Source organism: Gorilla gorilla, chromosome 19 (assembly GCF_029281585.2).
Source record: "Gorilla gorilla gorilla isolate KB3781 chromosome 19, NHGRI_mGorGor1-v2.1_pri, whole genome shotgun sequence".
Classification (NCBI taxonomy): Eukaryota; Metazoa; Chordata; class Mammalia; order Primates; family Hominidae; genus Gorilla; species Gorilla gorilla.
In genome coordinates, this window is record NC_073243.2 from 19,005,870 (window position 1) to 19,028,166 (window position 22,297).

Below are 22,297 nucleotides of genomic sequence, written 5' to 3' on the forward strand. Positions count from 1 at the left end.
GTAATCCCAGCACTTTGGAAGGCCGAGGCAGGAGGATCACCTGAGGTCAGGAGTTTGAGACCAGCCTGGCCAACCAACATGGTGAAACCCCATTTCTACTAAAAATACAAAAAAAAATTAGCAAGGCGTGGTGGCGGGCACCTGTAATCCTAGCTACTTGGGAGGCTGAGGCAGGAGAATTGCTTGAACTCAGGGGCTGGAGGCTGCAGTGAGCCGAGATCGTGCCACTGCACTCCAGCCTGGGTGACAGAGCAAAATTCCGTCTCAAAAAAAAAAAAATTGATTAATTAATTAAAAGTAAATAAAATACAAATTTCATTTCCTTGGCTGCATATTTCCACCGAGGCCACCTGTGGCTTTTGGGTACCCTATTGGACAGCATAGATAGAGAATATTTCCATCATTCCAGAAGGTTCTATGGGATGGCACTGGTCTAGACAGAGCATGGTGACTGGGTGGGGGACGCTGCCCAGAGATCCTACCTGGCTGTAAGTCCAGGCCTGAAGTCATGCCCACAGCAGGGCCCTCCACACAGCCTCAGTCAAGTCCCTCCTCCCCTCTTTGGGATTCCGCCAGATCTCCCTCCTGGCACAGCCAGCCCCTTCCTCCCCACTGTTTCATGAGGCCACTCCTGGGGTTCTCTACTTGTGCCACTGCCAGGCCTCTCCCAGCCGTGGAGGGTTGGGAAGAGTGCCAGTGTTCAGGGCTGTGCCAAGATGGCAACCCATGGACAGAGGTGAGCTGACCTCTCCACCCAGCACTGACCCTGCTGGGCTCAGGGCATATGAGTCGGCTCACTGGTCCCCACTGGCAGATCCAGAGGGATCTCAGAGATTGCCCAGCTCAGCCCCACATTTCACAGACGAGCACACTGTGTTTCAGAGAGGTTTGGAAAGAGAGCACGGATGGCAGAGGTTTGTCCTCATTCCCTTTATTGTACTCCACCCCTCGCTTCCCCCAGACCTTCTGTTCAGACAGAGCCAGGCAGGCCTTGGGAGCTGGGGCTGAGCCACAGGCAGGGAGCCCGGGATTTGGCTGGGGCTCCCACCCCAACCCGAGGTAGCTGAGTAAGGATTCATGGCTGGGAGGGCTGTCCTGGCCTGGCACGCTTGGAAAGAAGCCTTTCCCTATGGAGGTGACATGGCACAGACCATGTGTGTGTGCTTGGGGGTGTAGATGTGTGTAGATGGTTGTGTTTGCAGGGCCCAAGCTGTTCACATACACAGTGTGGAAGGATGCTGTGTGCACATAGGTGGTGTGTACACTGGGTTGTGTGCATGAGACACTGTGTGGCATGTGAGCACACAACACACATGCTGAAGGTGTTTGAGACCCTGTTCAGTGTCTGCACCTGAACAGGAAGTGCAGGCTCAGGGCTAAGTCTGACTCCCGCTCAGGAGCTTAGAGTCAGAAAGTTCGAGGACAGCACTTCTTAAACTTAGGTCCCAGAATGGCCTGGGGAGTTTGCCATCCACACAGATCATACGGCCAGCCCTGGAGCTTTTGGTTCAGGAGGTCTGGGGATGGGCCCAGGAGCTTGCATTGTTGATAAGTTCCCCAGGGAAACCGAAGGCCAGGAAGAAACAGGGCTCAAGCAGGGCTGTCTAATAGAACTTTCTTTGACAGTGAAAATGCCCCGAGCTGTCCAGTATGGCAGCCACTAACCACATGTATCTACTGAGCAGTTGAAATGTGGCTAGTTCAGCTGAGGAATTGAATTTTGTGTTTCATTCTATTTTATTTTAGTTTAATTTAGTCACCTATGGTTACTGACTGCCACATTGGAGAGCACAGATCTAGAGAAATGGAGGCAGCGGGTTGGATAATGAGAGTCCGGAGAGAGAAGCACGAAGCTAGGGTGCAGGTGTGTGGGAGGGCCCTGCCCAGCCCCAGCCCTTCCCCACCAGGAGCGGCTGAGGCTAGGGCAGGGCTCCCTCGGGGTGTGTGGGGTCGGAGCTGGAGCTCAGATTTGCACAGGTCTCTCCTAGTATGCACCCTGAGCTTCTGGCAAACGGCTCTCTGCCTGGCTGAAAGGGTAGGAGACTTCCTGGGGAGGCCCCTCTGCCCTGGCTGGGACCCACCAGGGCTCCAGGCTGAAGCCTCACGCTGCACCCAGTCAGGAGTTGGGGCCCGAGCATCAGGATGTCCTCATGTTCTCCTGCAGGCCCAGGGTGGAGCTGGTAGCTGCGAGGTCACGCTCAGCCTGTGTATGCGGTGCAAGGGTTGGGGGATACAAGTCAGTGCTGGGGAAGCAGCTGCCCACGCCCCCCACCCCAACACAGACACAAGCACCGGAGGCCTTCGAAGGGCCTGGCTCGGGGGGTTCTCTTACCGCCCCTGGCCCCATGTCCTCAGCGTACTTGAACTTCTTCTGCTTGTAGTAGTGCCTCTTAGGCAGGATGTGAAGTAGCAGCAGGTCACAGAGAATTGTGGCCTGGGGTCAAGGAAGGGCACGGAGACAGCGTGGGGATCCGGGGGTGGGTACAGAGCCCTCCACATCCCACCTCAGTCCCTGGTGGTGTGGCCCTGGCTGGATCTGACCTCACTGGAGGCCAGTTTCCTGGAGGGTGGATGAGGCCCTGCAGGACTCTCAGGGGACCAAGATGGTTCCACCCCAACTCTGTCCTGCCCCAGCTCTGGGCCTTGGTTTTCTTAGATCTACTATAGGTGGTGGGGTGGGCAGCTGCTGGCTCAAAAATGATAGACAGTTAGGGTCAAGTTTTAGGGTGAGGGACGCCTTGCTGCTACTGAATTGTGGAAGAGGAGGGGCCAACCCCAGCACAGTGAGCCGGTGACCCCAGCACTTACCACCCCAAAGATGCCAATTCCAGAGCCGATGGTGGTCATTGTAGGGATGATGTCAAACTTCCCGGCCTGGTGGCAGGACCCAGGGAGAGAAGGGCTAACCGTCGGAAGGTGCCCAGCTGGAAAAGGCTGGACCTGGGACAAGGGGACTTCCCCACCCTCGGCTGTGAACTGTCCCCGCCTCGGACTCTACATGGGCCACCAGCTGCTGGTCAGTAGACCTGGGTTTTGACTTTGGCTCTGCCTCCCTGAGTGCAAGGAGACTGTGGGGAGGCATGGCCACAGGTTGCAAAGCCCTGCCCTGGACATGCCCCATGCCAATCTGTTATTAGAAGTAAAACTGCTGAATGAACCCACCCAACTTCCGGTTGTCTATAATTGTAGATGCCCAAAGGTACTCACAGGAGCTGAGAATGTGTCTCAGCTGCCACCACCCTCACGCTGGACACTCACCTTGCCGTCCACCAGGATGTCAAAGCGAATCCCAAACACCTTGAAGAGGTGACGGTAGTTGGTCCCGTTCTCCACAAAGTGCCTGGCAAACCTTGGGGAAGGGATGAGGTGGCAGGAGGGTGATGGAGGGGACTGTCTTGGGTCTGGAGTTCTTAGCGCATCAGGGATACAGGAGATTTAATGGTCTCTGAATACAGCCCCATCCCCAACACTGGGCAGGATCCCAGGCCTCATTCTGGGAAAGTTGTACTCAACTCTTGCCCCAACTCCTTTTTCTTTTTTTTTTTTTGGTGAGATGGAATCTCGCTCAGTCGCCAGGCTGGAGTGCAGTGGCACGATCTCGGCTCACTGCAGCCTCCACCTCCCGGGTTCAAGCGATTCTCCTGCCTCAGCCTCCCGAGTAGCTGGGACTACAGGCGTGTGCCACCACGCCCAGCTAATTTTTGTATTTTTAGTAGAGATGGGGTTTCACCATGTTAGCCAGGATGGTCTCGATCTCTTGACCTCATGATCTGCCTGCCTTGGCCTCCCAAAGTGCTGGGATTACAGGTGTGACCACCGTGCCTGGCCCCAACTCTTTTTTGTTTGTTTGCAAGAGATGGGGTCTCGGCCAGGCCCGGTGGCTCACGCCTGTAATCCCAGCACTTTGGGAGGCTGAGGCGGGCGGATCACAAGGTCAGGAGATCGAGACCATCCTGGCTAACACGGTGAAACCCCGTCTCTACCAAAAACACAAAAAATTAGCCAGGCACGGTGGCGGGCGCCTGTAGTCCCAGCTACTCGGGAGGCTGAGGCAGGAGAATGGCGTGAACCCGGGAGGCGGAGGTTGCAGTGAGCCGAGATTGCGCCACTGCACTCCAGCCTGGGGGACAGAGAGAGACTTTGCCTCAAACAAACAAACAAACAAAAAGAGGTGGGGTCTCATTCTGTCACCCAGGCTGGAGTGCAGTAGTGTAATCACAACTCACTGCAGCCTCAGATTCCTGGTCTCAAAGCAATCCCACCTCAGCCTCCCAAGATGCCTTGATTACAGGTGTGGGCTGCTGTGCTCAGCTGTTGCCCCAGCTCCCAATGTCGGCAATTTCCCCAGCTAGTCCTGGCCAGGTGGGCCTGAAGGGGTCTGAGACCCAGGGACAGGGGATTTGAGACTTCAATATCTTTCTCCCTGCTGGCTTCCTGCATGGCCACCCAGGCAGAATGAGAGCTACCCAGGACCCTCTGCTCCCCTCTGGGGACACTTTCTCAGGCCTGAAGTGTCCTGGGAGTAGAAAAGCCCGCAGGACCACAAGGAAGAATGTGCTGCTGGGGGCCTGGCAGACACCTGAAGTTGAAGCCTGGGGAGAGATTTTTCTCTTCGTACAGCCCATGGAACTCATAGATGGGTTTGCAGTGCCGTACGTGCCAGTCCAGGTCACAGTGCCAGTCGATGGTGATGCCAACCACTCCACCCTGCCAGGGACACAAGTAGTTAAGATCTGGGATTTCAGGATCAAAAACCCCTGTCTCAGCTGGGCGCAGTGGCTCACACCTATAATCCCAGCACTTTGGGAGGCAGAGGAGGGTGGATCACCTGAGGCCAGGAGTTCAAGACCAGTCTGGTCAACAGGGTGAAAACCCGTCTCTACTAAAAATACAAAAATTAGCCAGGTGTGGTGGCGCACGCCTGTAATGCCAACTACTTGGGAGGCTGAGGTAGGGAAATCACTTGAACCTGGGAGGCGGAGGTTGCAGTGAGCCGAGATCCCACCACTGCACTCTAGCCTGGGCGCAGAGCCAGACTCTGTCTCAAAAACAAAAACAAACAAACAAAAAAAGCCCATCTCACAGCTGGTACACGCACTCTCTCAAGAACAGAACATTTTGGAGCCAGGCGTGGTGGCTCGCACCTGTAATCCTAGCATTTTGGGAGGCTGAGGTGGGCAGATCACTTGAGATCAGGAGTTCAAGACCAGCCTGACCAACATGATGAAACCCCGTCTCTACTAAAAAATACAAAAATTAGCTGGGTATGGTGGCGGGCGCCTGTAATCCCAGCTACTTGGGAGGCTGAGGCAGGAGAATCGTTTGAACCGGAGAGACAGAGGTTGCAGTGAGCCGAGATCACGCCACTGCACTCCAGCCTGGGCAACAGAGCAAGCCTCTGTCTCAACAAATCAACAACAACAAAAAAAACTGGACATTTTTTATTTAAGAAAAGATACTGAGAAACTGTTTTGGGGTAGAGGTCCTGTCACCCTCACTGGCCTTCCCTCCCATTACCCTCCACACTCCAGCTCTCTGACCATTCTTATTTATTTATTTATTTATTTTCGCCCTGCTCTTGTAGCTCAGATATGTCCTTGTTATTCCCTTCTGTTTCACTCGTGTGTTTTCTTTGGGAACATTTCTCGCTTTATAATCATAAGTTTATTTAGTGTGATTATGTATTAACCCATCTCCTCCAAGACTGTAAGCTCCAGGAGGATGAAGCTATCTGTCTCATTCATCACCAACTCCTGAGTTCCTGGCACAGGTCACAGTGTGGGAGGCAAGCAGACAATTACTGCATTAAAGAAGGAATCTGTAAAGACCTGGATTGGGAAGAAAACACTGGAGAAAGCGAAGCTCCTCTGGGCGAAGCGAGTAATGGGACCGGTGGAGATAGGCTGAGCAACAGGAGAAGAGCTGGAAGGTGGTCAGAGAAGGGGACAGGGAGCTGGGAAACTTGCCAGGAGCCTAGTTCCTGAGAAGTTCCCGGTTGAAGATGGCAGGGAGATTTTTTTTTTTTCTTTTTTGTGAGACGGAGTCTTGCTCTGTCACCCAGACTGGAGTGCAGTGGCACGCTCTCAGCTCACTGCAACCTCTGCCTCCCAGGTTCAAGCGATTCTCCTGCCTCAGCCTCCTGAGTAGCTGAGATTACGGGTGCCCACCACCACGCCCGGCTAATTTTTTATATTTTTAGTAGAGACGGGGTTTCACTGTGTTAGCCAGGATGGTCTCAATCTCCTGACCTCGTGATCCGCCCGCCTTGGCCTCCCAAAGTGCTGGGATTACAGGCGTGTGCCACCACGCCCGGCCCTGATGACAGGGAGATTTTTAGGAACAGGGAGGTCTAACATTCAGCATGTGTGTTGCTCCGGCATCAACCCCCTCCAGGGGTCAGGAAACTGAGGCCCATGGGCCTGATCATGGCCAGGTCCACTGTTCGCATATGGTCTGTGGCTGCCCTTGCCCTTCCACAGCTGACTTGGGTAGTTGGCACGGAGCCCATATAGCCGGCAAAGCTGAAAATAGTTACTATCTGGCCCTTGAAAAAAAAGTTTGCTGACCTCCCTTGTAGACAGACAAATGTGTCGTGAGTGGGTTATTTTGGTAACATCACAGAAAAGGGATTGATTTCGTTCCTGAACAGGCAACTGCAAGGGCAGGACTAATAAGGAACACGTGCTGCCAGGTGTATAGGCTTCCCACGTGCCAGGCAGCGAGGCACGCCAGGCACACCGCGTCAACTCACTTGACCCTCGGGACGACCCCACGAGACTGGCACCATTATTGCCCCCCCTTGGTGGGTCCAAAAACTCACACCCACTGAAGTGAAGAGACTTGTCTGGGTTCATACTGCTCGTTTGGGGCAGAGCTGGGATTTGAACCCGGTCAGCTAGTTCTGTGCTCATAGGGACTGCTTCTCCGGAATCCCAGGTGACTGCGAGGGTCCCAGGGCACAGGATTTCTCAGGGCCATAGGCTATAGGATTCAAGCTGCTTTTTTTTTTTTTTGAGATGGAGTCGCTCTGTCGCCTGGGCTAGACTAGTGCAGTGGCGCAATCTCGACTCACTGCAACCTCCACCTCCCGGGTTCAAGCGATTCTCCTGCATCAGCCTCCTGAGTAGCTGGGATTACAGGCGCCCGCCACCACACCCAGATAATTTTTGTATTTTTGTTTTTTTGACAGAGTCTTGCTGTGTCCCCCAGTCTGGAGTGCAGTGGCGTGATCTCAGCTCACTGCAACCTCTGTCTCCCAGGTTCAAGCGATTCTCTGGTCTCAGCCTCCCAAGTAGCTGGGATTACAGGCGCACGCCACGATGCCTGGCTAATTTTTTTGTATTTTTAGTAGACACGGGGTTTCACCATACTGGTCAGGCTGGTCTCGAACTCCTGACCTCAGGTGATCCGCCCACCGTGGCCTCCCAAAGTGCTGGGATTACAGGCGTGAGCCACTGTGCCCGGCCAATTTTTGTTTTTGTTTTTTTTTTCTTTTGAGATGGAATCTTGCTCCATTGCCCAGGCTGGAGTGCAGTGTCGCAATCTTAGCTCACTGCAACCTCCGCCTCCCGGGTTCAAGTGATTCTCCTGCCTCAGCCTCCCTAGTAGCTGGGATTACAGGTGCGTGTCACCATGCCTGGCTAATTTTTGTATTTTTAGTAGAGAAGGAGATTTCACCATGTTGGCCAGACTAGTCTCAAACTCCTGACCTCAAGTGATCCACCCGCCTCTGACTCCCAAAGTGCTGGGATTATAGGCACGACCCACCGCACCTGACCAAGCTGCTTTTAGCTAGTGTTTTTTTTTTTTTTTTTTTTTTTAAAGCAGGGCATCAACAAACATCCAGATGACAAGGTCTGCCCACATCCGTTCATTCTGGGCACCTCCTTTGTGCCAGTTCCATGCCAGGACCTGCTGAAGACATGGATCTGACGCTCAGGGGGCCCCAGTATCAGGGGACAGACCCATACATATACTCAGCCCTCATCGAGGAGACTTGGGAAGATGAACTGAGCCTAAAAAGCCTTTATCAGGATCCTGCGGCCCAGCCCTCCCCACCTGCCTGGCACCATGCCCCATACCTTCTCAGCCAGGGTGCTGAAGTTCTGGCCTGACTCTTGCACCACGTAGCCAAGCTGGAAGACTGGGCACAGGGGGTACAGGGTCTTGTGGTAGAGGCAGGTCTTCATGTAGGCAGCGTTCACCTCCTCCACCAGGTTGCGCCTGTGGGGGTGGAAGGTGTTGACAGCAGCTGTGTGTCATCCGGGAGGGTGCCCACCACACCCCAAAGCCTGGGGACCCCTCACAGGCTTCACAATGCCCCTCTGATTCCTTCCACGCCAGCAGGAATGGAGGGAGACAGAGACAGCTGAGAGCTGCCGGACTAGCCCCGGCCAGCTGCCTGCATTTCTGCCCGAATTTCCCACGCACCTGTTGACCTTGAAGCGTGGAAAGCTGATGCTGTTCTTGATGAAAAGAGTGAAGTTCTCGGCCTCTCGGAGAAGGGCAGGGCTGGAGGACACCACACGCACTCACCGCCCCTCCCCAGGAGGCCCCCTGTGTGTCCCACACAGAGCTTGGCATAGCAGGGAGTGGGCCGAGCCTCCAGGACCCGCCTGCAGCCCTGGGCCGGTGGAGGGGTGGGTGTGCTCTAGCGTGGCCAGGACCCAGGGGAATCTTCAGCCTAGGTTGCGCGGATGGGGTGAGGGTGGGGTCAGAAAAAGGCGTAAAGATCCTTTCTAGACCCAGGCCCCCCTCTGTCTGGCCTGGGACCCTGTTCTTAGCTCCCTGGAAGGTCAGAGTGTTACCGCGGGATGTCGTCATCCACCTCCACGGGGCACCAGCCAAAGATCTCACACGTCTTCACAGTGTCGTTGAAGGCCACACACTTGCCCGTGCGGATGCCTGGAGCCAGAGGGAAACCCCTGGGTGCCTGCACTAAACAGAGGAGGCCGCCCCAGACCCCTTTTCCGGGAGCTCCCAGTGACGGGCCACTCAAGCAAAGGAGCCGAGGACAGAAACGTGGCTGGGTCCCGGACGGGCAGGCCAAGCCTTGGGGGAGGAGGGGAGAGGGCAGGAGGGAGTCCCTCCCGGAGGCCGCCTGGGCAGGAGGGATGTGGAGAGAGGCAGGTCAGCACCAAGCTGGGCCTGCAGGACGCCAGGGCCCGCAGCCGGGGGACTATGGAGGGACAGGAGGAGGCTGACCTTACCTTGGGCCTTCCTCTTGGCCTTCCCAGGGGTACAGCCACTGTCTTCCTTGCATATGCCCCCTTCTGGGTGCTGGGGGAGGCAAAAGCTGCTGGCCCCAGGCCCCTTGGGTGGGGTCCTGAGAAGAGCCCCTCTCCCCACCCCCCAGGGCCCTGAGGAGAGTGTGGGGCAGAGTCTCAGACCTCTCTGGAGTGACGCCTGCTCTAAGCCTCCTTCCCCCGTTTCCCCCCACACTGCTCTGCCGAGGCGCCCCCCGGGCTCATGCCCAGCTGCCCACTGCCAATGTCAGCTGGGCGGTGGGGGTGGGCACGAAGTCTCGGCACCCTGCCTGGTACACCGTGTGCTGGGCGGGAAGGCTCAGCTCTGCAAGGGTTGACAGTTGCTGTGTGTGAATATGCGCCCAAATTTCCATCACTATGGCCCCTGCGGGAAGCCTCTCTGGCTTCCTCTCCAGTGCCCCTAGAGACTTTCTCTGCACGTCATTTTCCCCTGTGAGTCCCAGAAGGGGGCTGGCGGGCAGAAGTCCTCACCTCTGCGCAGTAGCCTTGAGTCTGCTTCGGGGTCACGATGAAATTGGTCATGACCACGAAGGAGTTGTCCCCCTAGAAGTGAGGGGCAGGGGGAGGGTGGGGTGGGCTGGGAGCTGGGAGAAGAGCCCTAAGGGCCCCACCGCTGCCCCAGCAGAGGCCCCTAGAGCCCACAGGACACGCAGCAGCCACCACACCCCCTGCCACCAACATGGGGTGATATCACCAGGCTGCTTCTGCCCGGCATTCACAGAGGTCCAGAGAGAAAGAGGAGCTGGGCTGGTCCCACAGGGACATGGGACAGAGTCCCACCCAGCTCTGAGACAGGTCCTGTGAGGGGAAGGTGCAGCCCTGAGCCAGCTCACCTGGGCTGGGAAGACGTAGTCAGCCACGTCCCAGACCTGGGGGCCGAGGCCAGGGAGCTGGGTCACGGCCAGGCCCTTGAGTTTCACAGAGACACTGCTGATGAGGCCGCTCGAGGTCTGGTAGCCCTTCTCGTAGAGAAACACCCACCTGTGCAAGTGTGCGGGTGGGGACAGGGGGGAGTTGTGGTTGTGGCACCAGCTGGACCCGTCACACGCTTTCCCGCGCCCTCCCCAGATGTGCCTCTGAGCCACCATCTGCTCCTAAAGCTCCTGTCTTGGGCTACAGGCAGGACAGCCTCCCCTGCCTCCCCCTGCTGGCCTGGGCCTGAGGTTCCACGGTGCTTTTCACTATGAAAATGCTAATTCAGGACGGGCGTGTCATCCCAGCATTTTGGGAGGCCGAGGAGGGTGGATCACCTGAGGTCAGGAATTTGAGACCAGCTTGGCCAACATGATGAAACCTGTCTCTACTAAAAATACAAAAATTAGCTTGGCATGGTGGTGGGTGCCTGTAATCCCAGCTACCTGGGAGGCTGAGGCAGGAGAATCGCTTGAACCCAGGAGCCGGAGGTTGCAGTGAGCCGAGATCGCACTATTGCACTCCAGCCTGGGAGACAAGAGCAAAATTCTGTCTCAAAAAAGAAAGAAAGAAAGAAAGAAAGAAACTGCTAATTCAAATACTCTTTCCAATCCTTTTCCAAGAACAGAGTTTGCTGGGGCCTGGAGGCCAAGCCTCTTGGACCCCAATCCTTCCCCACCTCTGGGTGCTCCTCCTTCCAGAGGTCCCAGCAGAGCACGAAGGCTGAGAATATGGTTTTCAATGCCTAACAGCCTGGGTCTAAATCCCAGCTCCATACTTACTGTGAGATTTGGGGTAAGCTATTCAATCCCCCTGTGCCTCAGTTTCCTCATCTATAAAACAGGAATAATAACGGTACTTCTTTTTTTTTTTGAGACGGAGTCTCGCTCTGTCACCCAGACTGGAGTGCAGCGGCGCCAGCTCGGCTCACTGCAACCTCCTACACCCGGGTTCAAGCGATTCTCCTGTCTCAGCCTCCTGAGTAGCTGGGATTACAGGCATGCGCCACCACACCCAGCTAATTTTTTGTATTTTTAGTAGAGATGGGGTTTCACCATGTTGGCCAGGATGTTCTCGATCTCTTGACCTCGTGATCCGCCCGCCTCGGCCTCCCAAAGTGCTGGGATTACAGGCATGAGCCACCGCACCCGGCCAACAATGGTACTTCTTGTAGTGATCAAGTGAGTGAGTTCATACATGTAGAAACACTCAGAATGGGGATGGCACAGAATAAATGCAGTATAGACATTAGTTGTTATTATGATCCAGCCATGCTGGGACCCCCTGGGAGACAGCGAGGAAAACAGAGCAGGGAGGTGGTCCTCTGGAAGGCTTGCAGCGTCCAGCCCCTTGGTCGAGGCACTGTGGGAGTGGCTTAGTCGGGAGGTCTTCCAGTTTTCTTGGGAAATTCTGGCCTTGCCTTCCCAGCATTGAGCTGTCCCGTTCCTTTGGATTCTCCACTTTCAGTCTGGAAGATTCCATGGGGCTAACCTCCCTCTTAGCCCCAGGAGTTGGGCAGATAACCAAGGCTTGCCAATCAATGTTCCATCCCCCTAGTAACAGTGACGGGTCCAAGGACACGCACATGACCTGAGGAGTTTCAGCAGTGAGGCCAGGACTTTTCTGGGAATTGCCAGGAAAGAAATATCCTGTCTACTGAGTGGCTAAGCAGGGTGGCTGCAAGACGAAAACTGTGGTAGTCATCTTTGCCACCTTCTGGAGAGAGCAATCCTGAAAATGAAGCTCTCCTAGAGGAAAGCCAGGCCAGGAGATAGAGAGGGGCAGAATCCTGACAATGTTGTTTGAGCACCTGGATTCAGCCATACCTGAAGCATAGTTGAAAAATCTACTTATGGACTTTTCAGTTACGTAAACCGATAAATGTCCTTCCTTTGTTTAAGCCAGTTTGGATTTGGTTTCTGTTGCTTGCAAATGAAATAGTCCTGGATAACACTCCTCTCCAGGCTGTGGCCCCTTCCTCGAGGAAAGACTCTTTGTGGAGATTCAGGGTAACGTGTGTGCGTGTGTGTGTGGTGTGTGTGTTTGTGTGTGTGTGTTGGGGTATGGGGTGTGTGGCTGTATACCTGCAGGGCAAATCTGTGAGTGCACCTGTGGCCAGATGTGTCATCCCCCTCCACTCCTTACCTACCCCGAGCTCACCTGTCCAAGGGGAGCTCAAAGCAATGGACTCCCTGCTCCTTCCCCCAGGGCTCAGATCTGGTAACAGAACTCTCCAGGCCTCTTAGTCCCAGAGTCACCTCTCTCCCTGCTGCAGGCCCCAGGGAGGCCACCCAGCAATGTCCTCTTCTTTCTTCTCATGGCCCACCCACCTCTTCTCCAAGCCCCCTCTCACCTTGGCACTGGGGCCAAGTCACATGCTCCCGAAGCCTAAGCTTGGTCACTGCTGTCCCCTGCAGGTCCCAGATAGCAACAGGTGGAGGCATGACAAAGGCCTCTGATCCTCAGTGTCCTGAGTCTGTCACGCTGCCTCCAGCCCCATCAGGGAGAGCAAGAGCATCGCCCATCCCCCCACTGGCCTCCTTGGGCCCCTTCCTCCAGGAGGGCCTCTGGTTCTGTGTCCAAGCCAGAAGGAGCTGATGCAGGGGGGTGGAGGAGTTTCTCCTTGTCCTGAGCCCCTCTGCAGGACAGGCCACTGACCTCCCTCTCGACACCTTCAGCCCCAACAGCTTAGCAACGTTTCTATCTTTGCCCAAGACCAACTTTCTACCTTTTCCCAAGAGACAGGGAAGCTGAGGCCTGCAGGAGTGGCAGTCTCAAGTGTCCCCACGCTTGAGGCACCCAGCCCAGGACTCAGCCCACCTCCACTGAGCAACACTGGCTTCGACGTGTCTCCCAGGAGGCAGAGCACAGAGGGGAAACAGAGCCACCTGGAGCCCACACGCTGGGGCTGATGCACCTTGGAGCTGCCGGTCTTGAGATTGAAGGGAAAGGTCGGTCAGATCTGGCATTCATGGCCTCAACTCTGGTGATAATAGAATGACTATGGGCTGGGCGCGGTGGCTCACGCCTGTAATCCCAGCACTTTGGGAGGCCAAGGCAGGTAGATCACCTGAGGTCAGGAGTTCAAGACCAGCTTGGCCAACATGGTGAAACCCCAACTCTACTAAAAATCCAAAAATTAGCTGGGCATGGTGGTGGCAGGCACCTGTAATCCCGCTACTTGGGAGGCTGAGGCAGAGACTCACTTGAACCTCAGAGGCGGAGGTTGCAGTGAGCCAAGATTGCACTCTGCACCCCAGCCTAGGCGACAAGAGTGAGACTCCGTCTCAAAAAAAACAAAAAATAATAATAGAATGACTATGGTGCCAGGCCCACTCCTCCAAAGCCATGCCTTGATCTGGCCTTACTGTCACCACCCTGGGAAGACAACCAAGAGGGCCTGATGTCAGACACAGGCATCTTCAGAAGCCTCTCCCCTTCCAGAAATAACCCTCACCATGCTTTCTACCTCGTCATCAGCAATCCCCCATCCTGGGGCTCTCCAATGGCCTTCTCATGGAAGAGGCCACAGGGTGGAGTGGCTGAGGGTCAGGTGCCAGCCCTGCTGCTCCCCAGCTGTGTGGCTTCAGGCTAGAGACTACACCTCTCTGAGCCGTGGTTTTCTCAATAAAACAGAGGTGACGCCACCTACCTCAAAGGCGCTGCTTATTCACTAAGTGTTTAGTGAGGCTCTGCTACAAACTCAGCCTGGGCCCCAGGAGACGGAAGCATCTAGGTAAGTGTTTGGGGGAAGCTTCTATGAGTTCTTTTTTTTTTGAGATGGAGTCTCAGTCTGTTGCCCAGGCTGGAGTGCGGTGGCACGATCTTGGCTCACTGCAACCTCCACCTCCCGGGTTCAAGCAATTCTCCCACCTCAACCTCCCGAGTAGCTGGGACTACGGGCGCGCCCCACCACGCCCGGCTAATTTTTTTTATTTTTAGTAGAGATGGGGTTTCACCATGTTGGTCAGGCTGGTCTGGAACTCCTGACCTCGTGATCCGCCCGCCTCGGCCTCCCAAGGTGCTGGGATTACAGGCGGGAGCCACCGCGCCCGGCCTCTATGAGTTCTTCTTAAGGAAATTAGCACAGTGCCTGGCACTCAGTGGGCACACATAATGAAAACCTCCCATTTTCACTGTTCTCTGTTCCTCCTTCACAAATTCCTCTTTCAATGTTGATCCGCCCCCATCCCTGAGTGAGCTGCCTCAGACACGCTGTGTCCCCAGAATTCTATCTCCAGACTGCACTCTCCCCTGAGATTCAATTCCACACATTCAATCATTCAACAAACATGAGCCGGGTGTGGTGGCTCAGGCCTGCAATTCTAGCACTTTGGGAGGCTGAGAGGGGAGGATCACCTGAGGCCAGGAGTTATAGACCGGCCTGGGCAACATAGTAACACCCTGTCTCTACTAAAAAACAAAAACAAACACGTATTTATCCAGCCCCTATTCATGCGCCAAACACTGTTGAACAAAACAAACACAAAAGCGAACAAACCAAACAAAAATCTCGCACCCAAGGGTCTTACACAAATGCTCCTCAAATGACGATGGTGCTATAACCTGATAAACCCATCCTGAGTCAAAAAGGCTCTTAATACCCCCAATAAACCCACCATAAAGTCAAAAAATCCTAAGTCAAACCACGCTAAGTCCAGATGCTCCTCAACTTACAATGTGGTGATGTCCTGATAAATTCTTTTTTTTTTTTTTTTTTTGAGACGGAGTCTCGCTCTGTCTCCCAGACTGGTGTGCAATGAGGCGATCTAGGCTCACTGCAACCTCTGCCTCCTGGATTCAAGCGATTTTCCTGCCTCAGCCTCCTGAGGAGCTGGGATTACAGGTGCACACCAACACGCCTGGCTAATTTTTGTATTTTTAGTATAGACAGGGCTTCACCATGTTGGCCAGGCTGGTCTTGAACTCCTGACCTCAGGTGATCCACCCACCTCGGCCTCCCAAAGTGCTGGGATTACGGGCGTGAGCCACTGTGCCCGGCCTACAAAATCTATTTCGTGCCAAGCACTAACCACTATACAGACAGAAATTCAACTGGATCAACCTGAACTCTTCATCTCCGTTTAGAACTTGTTCCCCTGTGTTCTCGTCATGGAGAATGGTGCTGTCCTCACCCTATCACCCAGGCTCAACACCCAGGCAGCATCCTCACAGCCACCCTCCCCATCATGCCCCCACATTCATTGGGTCCCCCAGTCCTTCTGGTCCTCCCTCGGCTTTCATGTAAGGACCCAGAAGGGCTGGCTGTGGGAAGGCTGAGACACTGGAGGAGCTGGGACAGGTGCGGGGGCAGCTCTGGCATGGGTTGGGAGGACCGGCCAGGTGGCTGGTGGGCCACAGGGTATGGCCATGGGCCACAGGCAGGAGTTGACCAGGTGGGGCGTGTGCTGTCGGGGAGCAGCAGCCTTGGGGAGGGGCATGAGCAGACTCCAGGCCCGGGAGGGAATGTGCTCAGAACTGGGGCCCACCCTGAGGCCCCCATGCAACCCACAGACAAGTCGAGGGGCATCTGGGTTAAGTTCCTTGAGTGCAGGATCTTGGTTTGTTTTGTTCACTTCTGTATTTTTAGTGTCTAGAATAGTGCTTGGCACATAATAGGAACTCAATAAACACTGTGTATAGAATGACTAACTGAATGTGGAATTGAATCTCAGGCCAACCATTTGTGTTTTTAATTATTTTATTTTTATTGTTATTTATTTATTTTTGAGACAGGGTGTCACTCTGTCCTCCAGGCTGGAGTGCACTGGTGCAGTCGTGGCTCACTGCAGCCTCAACTTTCCAGGCTCAGGTGATCCTCCCACCTCAGCCTCCTGAGTAGCTGGGACTGACTACAGGCACGCGCCACCACACCCGGCTAATTTTTTTTTTTTTTTTTTTTTTTTTTTTTAGATACGGGGCCTCACTGTGTTGGCCAGGCTGGTCTTGGACCCCTGAGCTCAAGTGATCCGCTCACTTTGGCCTCCCAAAGTGCTGGGTTTACAGGCGTGCACCATGGCACCCGGTCTGTTTTTCTTTGTTTTTTTTTTTTTTTAATACGTCACCAATCTCTAAAAACCAAGCGGTTTCTTTCATGCATAAATCTCACTTCCCACTTCTCTTGAGACGTCGGAAGCTCTGGCTGTGCCAGGTGTTACGTGCTGCGGCAACAATGGGCAGAGGCTGAGCAGGGGCCGCCCCAGGCGTGAGGCCTGCCGGGGTGACAACATCTGTCACCCGTGCTCACTGCCTCTGCCTTGGGTCCAGCCCCATCCCCCCTTCCCATCCCTGCGGCCTCTTCACAGCTGTCCTGCCTCTGGCCCCCACGCCCACCCCTGCCTGCTCCAGGCCCTCCCCTGCTAGACATCCTTTCTTGGCTCCCTTCTGCCTGCAGAAGAAATCCGGGCGCCTCAGCCTGGTGTTCAAAGGCCTTCGCCATAGCCCCTGCTCTCCCTTTCACAGCCTCTCCCTTGGGCTCCTTTTATGGCCCCTTCAGCCTAGTCCCAGTGACACCTTCTCTATTCCTCTCCGGCCCCAAGACCTTGGTTCACACTGTGTCCAGACAGGAGAGCCTGGAAGGGGTGGGCACGCAACCAGGCTCCTCCAATCAGGGCATTCCGTTTCCTTGACTGCAATGATTGATTGGTTCTGGGGTGGGCACAGGACCCGACCCCGGCCAATAAGAATTGAACCTGAGACTTTTGCTGGAGCTCTGGAGAAGGAGCCACTCTTGTGCCTCGGGAGTGGCTAAACTGGTGAGATGTCAGCTTGGAGCTGCTGGTGGCCATTTCACCACTGTGAAGACAGAGAACTTGCCTGAGAATGAAGCCTCCACAGAGAAAAGAAGAGCCAGGAAAGGGAGATAGGTCATGGACAGCTTCTTTTGAGAACCAAGACTGGACCCACGGGAATTCCTCATCCCCTCTCCCCTCTAAACCTTACTCCTCCTGTGTCTTCATCCTGGAGGATCCAGCCAGGCCTGAAACCCACACTGATTTTTCAGTTACATAAACCACCGGATACCCCCACCCTTCCTTTTATTTATGTATTCATTTATTTGTTTGTTTATTTATTTATTTATTTATTTATTTTGAGACGGAGTCTCACTCTGTTGCCCAGGCTGGAGTGCAGTGGTGCAATCTCGGCTCACTGCCATCTCCGCCCCCCAGGTTCAATCGATTCTCCTGCTTCAGCCTCCCGAGTAGTTGGGATTACAGGCGTGCGCCACCACACCCAGCTAATTTTTGTATTTTTAGCAGAGATGGGTTTTCACCATGTTGGCCAGGCTGGTCTCGAACTCCTGACCTCAAGTGATCCACCTGCCTTAGCCTCCCAGAGTGCTGGGATTACAGGCGTGAGCCACCGCGCCCGGCCCACCCTTCCTTTTAAATCTGTTTGATTGGACTTTTGTCACAGGAACCAAAGGAGTCTGGCTAATTCACCCTCAGTTCCTCCCTCTCCCTCTCTCCATTCCATGTCCCACCTCTGTTCCCCGGCACAGCACCAGGCATGGAGAAGATGCTGCAGAAACGGTCCCTGGATGTGTTTCTCCCCCCAATAATTTCTATCCATCCTTCTCCCTGATTGGTGCACTCTGATCTCCACTTGGAGATCTCAGAACATGTGATTTCAAGAGGTCTGTGTGGAGGCACAGGGGATGAGTGAGGACTTAGTTGAGAAGAGACCCAGAGGGACTGGAGAGAAAGCTGAGAGCAGGCCAGCCCAGCCCACAGCCCCCAGGTCTTTGCTTATGGCTGGTTCCATCAGTGTGTCACCTCCTCCAGGAAGGCCTCCCTGGCTTCCTCCCCAAGCAACATTCACAAATCCTTGGAGAAGCTCCTCTGTGCTGCAGCAAAACCACCCCTCTCCTTACCCTGTCCCAGTGTGCCCCAGCATGGCCTGTTGGGTCACAGATAACAGCCCACTGCCTGTACACCACCAGGGACAGAGAGCTCATCAGCTCTTCGGGGAGAGCTCTGAGACCATCTTTTTTTTTTTGAGATGGAGTCTCGCTCTGTCACCCAGGCTGGAGTGCAATGGGGCAATCTCAGCTCCACTCAGCCTCCAGGGTTCAAGCGATTCTGCTGCCTCAGCCTCCCAAGTAGCTGGGATTACAGGCGTGCACCACCACGCCCAGCTAATTTTTTCTATTTTTAGTAGAGACGGGGTTTCACCATGTTGGCCAGGCTGATCTCAAACTCCTGACCTCAGGTGATCCTCCCACCTCGGCCTCCCAAAGTGTTGGGATGACAGGCGTGAGCCACTGCGCCCAGCCTTAACTGAGACCATCTTAACTGGATCTGAGAGGGTCAGCTCAGCTCAGCCTTCTGGTCTCAGGCCCACTCACTGCCTGCACTTGCCCGGGATCTCCTGGAGGAGCATGACTTGCGGAGACCACGGCCTCGGTTTTCCTCCTGAGTCTGTGTTCTTGGCTTCTCAGCCTCCCTGCTCAGCCTCAGTAACTCTGTCCATCTCTGAGTCTCGGGACCTCCCACCCTTCGTCTGAGTTGTGCTCCGGCGTTTGTCCCTCTGTCCAGGTCTGTCTCTATGTCCACCCATCCCCCACCCAGGCTTTGCCCTGTGTCTGGGACACAGAGGCCTGGCTCTTCTCTCATGCTCCTTTCCATCCCCTGGCAGTGCCCACAGGATCAGACATGAAAGCAAAGCCCTCCTCAGGAAACAGCAAAGTGCTGAGCTGAGTGCACTTTAGGGGGAGGTCCCCTGCAACCCGTGCCCCACGGGCCGGTTAGGAAGCTGAGTCCGGAGATGCCAAGACCAAGTCCAGGCTGGGTCAGGGGTTGGGTTTGCCGCTGTGGGTTCCTGGCTGAGAGGTCAGTGCAGTACTGAGCAGTGGCCAGACGAGGGCGCAAGAGACAGCAGGCGCCACAGCCTGAGCAGGAGCGGGAAGCCTGGGCCTGCAGCCCTGGGGGTTGCTGGTGATGACGGACCCTGCCTTCCTTCCACCCTCTACTGTGTGACGTGGGCAGGCCAGTGCCTTCTCTCTGAGGAGGTTGCCTTTCCAGAATATCAAGGCTGATTTTGGAGCCATGCAGGTGGGTTCAAATCCTGGTTAGTCTCTTACTAAGCTGTGAGATTCTGGCTAATCCCTGTGGTCCTGAGCCCCACAGACACCGAGAAGGGCCACATCCATTTGGAAACTGATTAGACAGTCTTGGGAGGGAAGACAGGCAGGAGGGCGGTAGTGAGGTCCCCGTCACTGGAGGTATAGGTTCCCGGCTGGGCAGCAGCTTGGGGCATAGGCTACGGCTGGGAATGGGTGGGTCCCTCCAACGCTGACAGCCTGTGACACACACAGAGGAGGGACCTGGTGCCCCTCACACCTGCAGATCTGAAAGCAGAACTAGGGAGCCGCAGGGGCAGAGAGAGGACAGCCTTCCCCCAGCCTCTTCCAGCAAGGGTAGGCTGGGCCTGCGCAGACAGCCTCTCCCAGGGAGGGTCAGGAGTGATGCTAAGGGTGGACTTCCGGCCCGTCCTGTACCTGGCATCCCACCATCAGTGCCCAGTGGAAAGGATCCACAGCCCCCTGTGATGGTGAGGAAGGAGAAGGCACAGCAGAGGCCTGGGGGTCAGGAGGGCTCAGCTCCAACCCTGGGTTTGCTGCTGACTTGCCGTGGACCTGGAAACCCCACTGCCCCTCTCTGGGCCTCAGTTTCCCTCACAAGCTCAGACATCACAGATGTCAAATTAGTTTCTGAACAAGAGAGAGGAGAGGCCAAGGCTGGGGTCTGGCCCTGGGTCCACCTGGCCAGCTCTGAGGTTTTGGGGACTGGTGGGACAGAAGGAGGGCTCTTTTGGATGCCAGAAGTTTCCGGGGGACTAGGACTTCGTGGTCCTTGTTTGGGCCCTGGGTCAGCCTGCCCTGGACTCCATTTAGCAGTTCTGGTTCGGAACCACGGTAAAAATGGGGAGGGCAGAGCTCTCAGAATCACACGGCAAAGGCAGGCAGGGGCTACTGGGCACCCCTAGGACCCCAGCAGGGGCTGAGCCCCCTCCAGTGGCCCTGGGGCCTCCAGGAGACCTCTGCAGAGTCACTGTGAGTGGACAAGATGCACCACACACAGGGGACACACATTGGCCACCCAGACACTTGGCCACAGGGCAGACATGGGCACAGCCATATGTACACACAAGGGTACCCACATGTGGGCACCCAGCCCCAGGGACACACACCCAGACACATATAGGCGCAGAGCTCCATATGCACACTCACAAGTGTGCCAGCCTCTACCAGGCCTGTCTTGGCTCCCGAGACAACCATACTGCAGGAGCGTCCCACGCTGCCTCTGATTCTGCACTCCCAGCCCGGTGGGACAGGTCCAGAGATGCCCAGAAAGGAACTATCATCCCTGGGACCAGAACCGATCTCTGTCCTCCGCCTGACATGCCAACATTAAGGCACCAGGTATTCAGAATGTGAGGGTTTCTCTGCTCCGGGGGCCTCAACCGTCCCTGGATGTCCCTCGCTCAGGCAGGGAAGCTGGCAGCAGAGTCTGTCTCTCTCTAACTTGTCATATGGGGTGACGGGTGTGGGGTATGGCCTCTGTGTGTCAGTGGTAGCCTGGTTTGGCAGGCGGTCAGAGGTCGAGGACTCAGTGGCTGTGGTTGGTGGGGCCCTGGCCCTGAACACCACTAACCACTCAAAGGAACCATAACACTGAGCCGGCTCCTCAGAACCCAGGGACTCTGCCTCCTGTTCACCGAAGGCCCCCGGGCAGGGCTTCCCCTCCGGCCTCGTCCCCATCTCAACAGCGAGTTGGCAGGATTTTCTATTCTCGCACAGTGGCTTGCCAGGAAGGCCTTCCTCTGGATGGAGAGGAAGAGGGGCTCACTGGTGTCACGCAAGGGATCTCAGAGTCTGGAGGACAGGCCCGGGGTAGGGGCTGGTGCAGGCAGCGGGAGGCGCCCGGACTCACCCGATGACGTAGACCAGGACCACCAGCTGGATCAGTCGGAAGATAACGCCCACCTTCTTATTACGCACCAGCACCATGCGGGGGGTGTCATACTCGAAGAGGAAGGCGGCCAGCTCCTCCTGGAACCGCCGTGCCATGGTGGGCCGGCTGGGGCTCAGAACCGAGCCCCCTGCACGGCCTCTGCTCTCAGGGTGAGCCGGGTGCCACCACCCACGTCGATGGTAGAGCTTCTGGGGGCTTCCTGGCCCCTTAGGAAGAGCAGGGCGGTGCAGGTGGGGCCAGAGGACAGGAGCCAGAGGTCAGCTGGAGGCACTTGGGTTGGAGAGAGAATCCCTGGGTGATCAGAGCAGCTCTTGGCCCCTGGAAGGCAACAGACTGCAGGCCAGCCTCGCCCATGGACAAATAAATTCCCAAAGATAGACGGGGCGGGGCTGGTGGGGCCACCCAGGCCCAGCCCCACTGCCCCTCCTGGCTCTGCGTGGGCCTTGTTGGGCCTCCGGAAACAGGAGTTGTTGGCAGGAAACCACAGGCCACCCGTCACAGGGGCAAAGATAAAGCTCTCAGTCGACTCCTCAAGTTATCCTTCCCCCAAAACCTGGCAAGATGGAGCTCTGGCCAGGGCCTGGGGGAAGCTGGAGTCTCCTCAGATTAGGGGACTCCCCGCAACTCCCCTCCACTGCCAAAATCAGACCTCCATCCCCAGCCCCAGCCCCATCCACCACCCTCCACCCTCCCCCACCAGGGTTGGCTGCTTCGTCCCTGGGGGTCTGCAGCGAGCAGGGCAGAGAGGAAGGAGGCTCTGAGTTCCAGCCTGGCCTGTGCCCGGTCAACCTTGGTGCTGAGCTGGCATCTCTATCCCCCACCTCTCCTCTCCCACCGTCTGTCCTGCCGGGGCCACCATCAGAGGGAGAGAGGCGGCAGGTGCCCAGCCAAGCCCAGCACCACATCCGTCACCAGTGCCATGGGGGCCCAAGACCAGCCGAGAGAGCCTGACCTCGGAGATCCCTGGCTCTGCCACTTCTCAGCTGTGGGGGCTGGGTGTCACCTTGCCTCTCCGAGCCTGCTTCCTCGTCTGTAAATTGGGGTAATAAGGGCTGTTCCTTCTAGGTCGAGGCTCACAGGGGATGGATCTCAGCAACACGGGACAGAGAACTGGAGGCCACCATTGAGTTTGGGGCACAGCAC

The 22,297-nt window shown here is 55.8% G+C and overlaps 1 protein-coding gene across 1 annotated transcript; it reads right to left on the reverse strand.

Moving 5' to 3' along the window:
- Positions 1 to 915: 915 nt before the first annotated feature.
- P2RX1 (purinergic receptor P2X 1) lies at positions 916 to 21,494 on the reverse strand. Its single transcript, XM_019013018.4, has 12 exons — positions 21,113 to 21,494; positions 10,100 to 10,247; positions 9,738 to 9,809; positions 9,210 to 9,279; positions 8,808 to 8,904; positions 8,431 to 8,511; positions 8,082 to 8,223; positions 4,580 to 4,707; positions 3,259 to 3,349; positions 2,809 to 2,874; positions 2,333 to 2,434; positions 916 to 2,203 (listed from the first exon to the last, which is right to left on the reverse strand). The coding sequence occupies exons 1-12, from the start codon at positions 21,247 to 21,249 to the stop codon at positions 2,138 to 2,140; spliced, it is 1,200 nt and encodes a 399-aa protein (XP_018868563.1). The 5' UTR covers positions 21,250 to 21,494; the 3' UTR covers positions 916 to 2,137.
- Positions 21,495 to 22,297: the final 803 nt, after the last annotated feature.